Source organism: Schistocerca nitens, chromosome 3 (assembly GCF_023898315.1).
Source record: "Schistocerca nitens isolate TAMUIC-IGC-003100 chromosome 3, iqSchNite1.1, whole genome shotgun sequence".
Classification (NCBI taxonomy): domain Eukaryota; kingdom Metazoa; phylum Arthropoda; class Insecta; order Orthoptera; family Acrididae; genus Schistocerca; species Schistocerca nitens.
The window spans coordinates 16,578,785-16,587,386 of record NC_064616.1 but is presented as its reverse complement, the minus strand read 5'-3'; the positions used below and the strand labels follow the sequence as shown (position 1 = coordinate 16,587,386).

General features: G+C 41.1%; 1 protein-coding gene across 1 annotated transcript; it reads right to left on the bottom strand.

Moving 5' to 3' along the window:
• Positions 1-6,294: 6,294 nt before the first annotated feature.
• LOC126248325 (synaptonemal complex protein 1-like) lies at positions 6,295-7,771 on the bottom strand. The gene is made up of 2 exons (XM_049949216.1): positions 7,180-7,771; positions 6,295-6,341 (listed from the first exon to the last, which is right to left on the bottom strand). The coding sequence occupies exons 1-2, from the start codon at positions 7,769-7,771 to the stop codon at positions 6,295-6,297; spliced, it is 639 nt and encodes a 212-aa protein (XP_049805173.1).
• Positions 7,772-8,602: the final 831 nt, after the last annotated feature.

Genomic DNA, 8,602 nt, shown 5'->3' with positions numbered 1-8,602 from the left:
AGAGACACAATGCCGACTTAAGTACATGAAAACAGTCTTCGTATGGTCAATGATTTGAGCGTTTCCTGTGTCACCAGTTTTACATTCCGATGCACCTCTGCCGGTTTACTGTATCCCTTGGACCTTCCCATTGTCGATGAAACACAGAAATCGCATCGGAATTAAATATAAGAGACACAATGCGAATTAAGTACAGGAAGACTAAGTCTTTCTACTGTCTATGTTTTGAGCGTTTCCTGTGTCATCAGTTTTACTTTCCCATGCACCTCTGCAGGTTTACTATATCCCTTGGACCTTCCCATTGACGATGAAACACAGAAATTGCATCGGAATTAAATATAAGAGACACAATGCCGACTTAAGTACACGAAGACGGAGTCTTCCTACTGTCTATGTTTTGAGCGTTTCCTGTGTCACCAGTTTTACATTCTGATGCACCTCTGCAGGTTTACTGTATCCCTTGGACCTTCCCATTGACGATGAAACACAGAAATTCCATCGGAATTAAATATAAGAGACACAATGCCGACTTAAGTACAGGAAGACTGAGTCTTCCTACTGTGTATGTTTTGAACGCTTCCTGTGTCATCAGTTACACATTCCGATGCACCTCTGCAGGTTTACTGTATCCCTTGGACCTTCCCATTGACGATGAAACACAGAAACTGCATCGGAATTAAATATAAGAGACACAATGCCGACATAAGTACAGGAAGACTAAGTCTTCCTACTGTCTATGTTTTGAACGTTTCCTGTGTCATCAGTTTTGCTTTCCGATGCACCTCTGCGGGTTAACTATATCCCTTGGACCTTCCCATTCACGATGAATCACTGAAGTTTCATCGGAAATAAATATAAGAGACGCAATGCCGACTTAAGTACAGGAAGACTGAGTCTTCATACTGTCTATGTTTTGAACGTTTCCTGTGTCATCAGTTTTACTTTCCGATGCACCTCTGCAGGTTTACTGTATCCCTTGGACCTTCTCATTGTCGATGAAACACAGAAATCGCATCGGAATTAAATATAAGAGACACAATGCGACTAAAGTACAGGAAGACTAAGTCTTTCTACTGTCTATGTTTTGAGCGTTTCCTGTGTCATCAGTTTTACTTTCCCATGCACCTCTGCAGGTTTACTATATCCCTTGGACCTTCCCATTGACGATGAAACACAGAAATTGCATCGGAATTAAATATAAGAGACACAATGCCGACTTAAGTACACGAAGACGGAGTCTTCCTACTGTCTATGTTTTGAGCGTTTCCTGTGTCACCAGTTTTACATTCTGATGCACCTCTGCAGGTTTACTGTATCCCTTGGACCTTCCCATTGACGATGAAACACAGAAATTCCATCGGAATTAAATATAAGAGACACAATGCCGACTTAAGTACAGGAAGACTGAGTCTTCCTACTGTGTATGTTTTGAACGCTTCCTGTGTCATCAGTTACACATTCCGATGCACCTCTGCAGGTTTACTGTATCCCTTGGACCTTCCCATTGACGATGAAACACAGAAATTTCATCGGAATTAAATATAAGAGACACAATGCCGACTTAAGTACAGGAAGACTGAGTCTTCCTACTGTGTATGTTTTGAACGCTTCCTGTGTCATCAGTTACACATTCCGATGCACCTCTGCAGGTTTACTGTATCCCTTGGACCTTCCCATTGACGATGAAACACAGAAACTGCATCGGAATTAAATATAAGAGACACAATGCCGACATAAGTACAGGAAGACTAAGTCTTCCTACTGTCTATGTTTTGAACGTTTCCTGTGTCATCAGTTTTGCTTTCCGATGCACCTCTGCAGGTTTACTATATCCCTTGGACCTTCCCATTCACGATGAATCACTGAAGTTTCATCGGAAATAAATATAAGAGACGCAATGCCGACTTAAGTACAGGAAGACTGAGTCTTCATACTGTCTATGTTTTGAACGTTTCCTGTGTCATCAGTTTTACTTTCCGATGCACCTCTGCAGGTTTACTGTATCCCTTGGACCTTCCCATTGACGACGAAAAACAGAAATTGCATCGGAATTAAATATAAGAGACACAATGCTGACTTAAGTACAGGAAGACTGGGTCTTCCTACTGTCTATGTTTTGAGCGATTCCTGTGTCATCAGTTTTACATTCCGATGCACCTCTGCAGGTTTACTGTATCCCTTGGACCTTCCCATTGACGATGAAAAACAGAAATTGCATCGGAATTAAATATAAGAGACACAATGCCGACTTAAGTACAGGAAGACTAAGTCTTTCTACTGTCTATGTTTTGAGCGTTCCCTGTGTCATCAGTTTTACTTTCCGATGCACCTCTAAGGGTTTACTATATCCCTTGGACCTTCCCATTGACGATGAAAAACAGAAATTGCATCGGAATTAAATATAAGAGACACAATGCCGACTTAAGTACAGGAAGACTAAATCTTCCTACTGTCTATACTTTGAGCGTTTCCTATGTCACTAGTTTTACATTCCGATGTACCTCTGCAGGTTTACTGTATCTCTTGGACCTTCCGATTGACGATGAAACACAGAAATTGCATGGGAATTAAATATAATTGACACAATGCCGACTTAAGTACAGGAAGACTGAGTCTCCCTACTGTCTATGTTTGGGCGTTTCCTGTGTCACCAGTTTTACATTCCGTTGCACCTCTGCAGGCTTCCTGTATCCCTTGGACCTTCCCATTTACGATGAAACACAGAAATTGCATCGAAATTATATATAAGAGACACAATGCCGACTTAAGTACAAGAAAACAGTCTTCGTATGGTCAATGTTTTGAGTGTTTCCTGTGTCATCAGTTTTACATTCCGATGCACCTCTGCCCTTTTTACTGTATCCCTTGGACCTTCCCATTGTCGATGAAACACAGAAATCGCATCGGAATTAAATATAAGAGACACAATGCCGACTTAAGTACAGGAAGACTAAGTCTTTCTACTGTCTATGTTTTGAACGTTTCCTGTGTCATCAGTTTTGCTTTCCGATGCACCTCTGCAGGTTTACTATATCCCTTGGACCTTCCCATTCACGATGAATCACTGAAGTTTCATCGGAAATAAATATAAGAGACACAATGCCGACTTAAGTACAGGAAGACTGAGTCTTCATACTGTCTATGTTTTGAACGTTTCCTGTGTCATCAGTTTTACTTTCCAATGCACCTCTGCAGGTTTACTGTATCCCTTGGACCTTCCCATTGACGACGAAAAACAGAAATTGCATCGGAATTAAATATAAGAGACACAATGCTGACTTAAGTACAGGAAGACTGGGTCTTCCTACTGTCTATGTTTGAGCGATTCCTGTGTCATCAGTTTTACATTCCGATGCACCTCTGCAGGTTTACTGTATGCCTTGGACCTTCCCATTGACGATGAAAAACAGAAATTGCATCGGAATTAAATATAAGAGACACAATGCCGACTTAAGTACAGGAAGACTAAGTCTTTCTACTGTCTATGTTTTGAGCGTTCCCTGTGTCATCAGTTTTACTTTCCGATGCACCTCTAAGGGTTTACTATATCCCTTGGACCTTCCCATTGACGATGAAAAACGGTAATTGCATCGGAATTAAATATAAGAGACACAATGCCGACTTAAGTACAGGAAGACTGAATCTTCCTACTGTCTATACTTTGAGCGTTTCCTATGTCACTAGTTTTACATTCCGATGTACCTCTGCAGGTTTACTGTATCTCTTGGATCTTCCCATTGACGATGAAACACAGAAAATGCATCGAAATTATATATAAGAGACACAATGCCGACTTAAGTACAAGAAAACAGTCTTCGTATGGTCAATGATTTGAGCGTTTCCTGTGTCACCAGTTTTACATTCCGATGCACCTCTGCCGGTTTACTGTATCCCTTGGACCTTCCCATTGTCGATGAAACACAGAAATCGCATCGGAATTAAATATAAGACACACAATGCGACTTAAGTACAGGAAGACTAAGTCTTTCTACTGTCTATGTTTTGAGCGTTTCCTGTGTCATCAGTTTTACTTTCCCATGCACCTCTGCAGGTTTACTATATCCCTTGGACCTTCCCATTGACGATGAAACACAGAAATTGCATCGGAATTAAATATAAGAGACACAATGCCGACTTAAGTACACGAAGACGGAGTCTTCCTACTGTCTATGTTTTGAGCGTTTCCTGTGTCACCAGTTTTCATTCTGATGCACCTCTGCAGGTTTACTGTATCCCTTGGACCTTCCCATTGACGATGAAACACAGAAATTCCATCGGAATTAAATATAAGAGACACAATGCCGACTTAAGTACAGGAAGACTGAGTCTTCCTACTGTGTATGTTTTGAACGCTTCCTGTGTCATCAGTTACACATTCCGATGCACCTCTGCAGGTTTACTGTATCCCTTGGACCTTCCCATTGACGATGAAACACAGAAACTGCATCGGAATTAAATATAAGAGACACAATGCCGACATAAGTACAGGAAGACTAAGTCTTCCTACTGTCTATGTTTTGAACGTTTCCTGTGTCATCAGTTTTGCTTTCCGATGCACCTCTGCCGGTTTACTATATCCCTTGGACCTTCCCATTCACGATGAATCACTGAAGTTTCATCGGAAATAAATATAAGAGACGCAATGCCGACTTAAGTACAGGAAGACTGAGTCTTCATACTGTCTATGTTTTGAACGTTTCCTGTGTCATCAGTTTTACTTTCCGATGCACCTCTGCAGGTTTACTGTATCCCTTGGACCTTCCCATTGACGACGAAAAACAGAAATTGCATCGGAATTAAATATAAGAGACACAATGCTGACTTAAGTACAGGAAGACTGGGTCTTCCTACTGTCTATGTTTTGAGCGATTCCTGTGTCATCAGTTTTACATTCCGATGCACCTCTGCAGGTTTACTGTATCCCTTGGACCTTCCCATTGACGATGAAACACAGAAATTGCATCGGAATTAAATATAAGAGACACAATGCCGACTTAAGTACAGGAAGACTGAGTCTTCTTACTGTCTATGTTTTGAGCGTTTCCTGTGTCACCAGTTTTACATTCTGATGCAGCTCTGCAGGTTTACTATATAACTTGGACCTTCCCATTGACGATGAAACACAGAAATTGCATCGGAATTAAATATAAGAGACACAATGCCGACTTAAGTACAGGAAGACTGAGTATTCCTACTGTCTATGTTTTGAGCGTTTCCTGAGTCACCAGTTTTACATTCTGATACACCTCTGCAGGTTTACTGTATCCTTTGGACCTTCCCATTGACGATGAAACACAGAAATTCCATCGGAATTAAATATGAGACACAATGCCGACTTAAGTAAAGGAAGACTGAGTCTTCCTACTGTCTATGTTTTGAGCGTTTCCTGTGTCATCAGTTACACATTCCGATGCACCTCTTGTAACACGGCCTTTTTATTCTTCCGCTCGTTAGCGGATCTAAGTAGCAGCCCAAAATTAGATAATTAATTAATGTGACCGTGTACCTAATGGGCTAGCAATCGGATTGGACTGCTCAGGAGGTGTTACATTCCGTACTATCCTCACAAATATGGTAATAAGTATGGTTTGGTGGTAATGAGGACAGCAAACACAGTTTCATAAACAAAACCTATATTCTTAGCAAAGCACAAATATAAGGAGACAGCCACTGCCTTCGTCAATACACTGTTACTGACGGCTAATCTCATCACAGGTCGCTACAATTATGGTTAATCGTCACACGCAATATCCAATCACTGTAATCCAATCAATGCCGGCGCGGTAGACGCGGAAGTATAACAGCGGCACTCAATCTACCTGAAATTACTTTATAATAAAACTTTCTCACTTTTCCGCCGAATATTGATACAAAGGGGTTAAACCACGGCGTTGGCCACTCCCTTTGCCGGTAAATAGCAATAATTTCTGCTGGCTTTTTGCACAGCTATTCTCGCCTCGCGGGAACCTACCACACCCGGCCTCGGCACTCCACGCTCTAACCTCGCACTACTTTCCGCCCAGTTATTCCCGCCTCGCGGGAATCTACCCAAGCCGTCCACTCGGCACTCCGGGGAATCCCCTCTAGCTCGCGCGTCCTGCACACGCTACTCGATATTTGCCCTGTCGACCTGTGTGAGCGCAACTTTTAATAGTAAGGGCCTGCGGACCCCTTACATCCCCGCCCTCAAAAACTTCTTTTGAACCACAGGTGAAAAAGAATCGGCAAGGGATTTAAGAACATAGTTACACTGAACAAAACATGCAATACAAATCATTAGTGAATTGACAATTTTCAAAATAATCCTGGACTCCGGTAGTGGGCTGCCTCCATAACAATTTCTACAAAAAAGGTTAGTACATCACATAAATGGCATTATTCAAAATTACAAATTTTCATTTTAACCAGCAAGTCGTCTATAGTCCAATATCAAAAATGAAAACATACACAGCATATACACTCAAAAATTCCTTACCTAAATACAAAACATATTGATTATTATTACAAAATAGTTATTACAAGTTTTATATTCATTCTGAGATAGTCTTTGACATGAAATATGCAACTCTAATTGTAATATGTCACAAAGCACAAATGTAAACAAACCCTTTCCTATTCCAATTGTCCATTTTACAACTAATTGTCCTAACCATGTCTTAACATGTTTATTTTGGGTCATTATAGCCCTCACTCTAGACCGGACCTCATCTGGAGTGTCATTCGGTTTTGCGGTTCCTCCGCCTCTTCCTCGGAAATCAGACGAATGATTGATGTGGATTCTTGGGTCACTACTCCTTTTTCTGTTTCGATCCTTAGCTTGCTTGTATTTCTGTGATTTAATATACTCCAACTGTTCCAGTATCTTCATTAAGGCCTCTCTACCTTTAATTGGGCTCCTGGATACGGTTCCTTGTCTTTTCTGATTCATTCTTCTTTTTATTGCAGATATCATTACGTTGTCATTCAGGGGTTGTTCCAAAGTCTCGTTCCCTTTCCACAAATGTTTGGCCATTTCTTCAGACGCTCCTTTCCAATTACTAAGTGGTTTGCATCGTAGTGGGTCCTCAAGTGCTGCACATTGACGACTCTTGGGCCAGCATTTCTTCAATAATTCTCTTCCGAACTGATCATTATCCGTAGTCTCTCTCTTCCTCTTGATTCCACACGTGAAGGCCTCACCTTTGATTGCACCCTTCTGGTAATCTTCTCGCTGCATGGCTACAGCATTTTGCAGATTAACAGTTAGTCGGTTTTGCTTATCTTCTATCCCCCTAACCGCCTCGTGGCATTGTTGTTGCCTCTGCGTCACTTCGGCGATTCGATAATTGCACTTTGTTTCCACTTCGTTGATTCTTTCTCCCAATTCGGCCTTCGTTTCTTCGATATCGTCTTCTATTTTTTGTGTTAATTTTCCTTCCACCTTCTCCACGTTTCCCTGGACTTGGTCTATGCTCTTCTGCAGCTTATTCTCTCTTTCGTTGATATCCATTTTCCACTGTTCTTGTAGCTCCTGTATTTCCTTCTTCAGATTATATTCTATTTTCATTTGTAACGTTTTTATCTCTTGTAAATCTTCCTTAAATGACTCCAGTCTTTCTTTGGTTTCTTGTGAATTCCTCTCTAACGATGCTTCAGTTTCTTGTGAACTCTTCTCTAATGATTCTCTTGTTTCTTGTGAATTCTTCTCTAGTGATTCTTGTAAATCTTCCTTTAATGATTTTCTGAGATTTTTCTCTGCTGATGCTTGACCTTTTAGCAACTCTACTAACATTGACCGTATATCGGCATCCTCTGGAACTGGCCTAGCTCTCGTCGCTTGTTCCGGTGTCTCAGGATAATTAGTTGAATGTGCTGCTGGGCTTCCTAATGACAATCCACAATCACTAATTCCTGAATCATCTCTGTCTCTCTGTCCTACCCCTTTCCTTTCAATTATTGCCTCACAGACCTGCCTATCTTCAGAAGACATTTTTGGTTTATTTCTAATGCCCAGGCAAGTAGTACAAAATAACCTCCAATAATTCAAAACACTCCTAATTACCATGAACCTACTCAAACAGTACCTAAAATCCCTTCCGTTAATTCCCAAAATGATATAACATGCATGAATACTGAATATAACTGTTCTCACAAACCTAAATTTCCAAAAACAATTTTCACATACATAATTTATGCAAAAATATTTTAAACAAGATACTCATAACACTCACAAAACCTAAAAATGTAAATTCCTCAAAACAATTGTCATTTATCCAATGCAGTGTGCACCAATAAGCATGCTAGACTTCAAAATATGCTTCGCAACTTTTCTAAAATTATTACAATTTAGCATCTTCCCTAACGTAAAAATCAGTTAAAACTGTTTATTTATCACGAAGACTGCACACTGCAATTTACTGTTACTCTAACTCGTCGTCTTCACTCACCAACCGACGTTACCGCGAGTCGCGATGTTTTGACGTTTCAGATGGGCGTGGTCGGTCCGCTGTTGGAGTTCGCGCGAAGTTGAAGACCAGCTGTCAGACGACGTAGTTCTCCGTCGGCCGCCCGTGGCGTTGCAGGCGGGTGTAGTTCGTCGTTCAGCCGCTAGATGCCGGGACTG

Coding starts and splice junctions, on each gene's coding strand:
- LOC126248325 (XM_049949216.1), bottom strand. CDS start 7,771: ATGTTAGTAGAGTTGCTAAAAGGTCAAGCATCAGCAGAGAAAAATCTC. Junction 6,342..7,179: donor CCAGAAGGGTGCAATCAAAG/GTGAGGCCTTCA, acceptor CCTTTTTTGTAG/AAATTGTTATGGAGGCAGCC.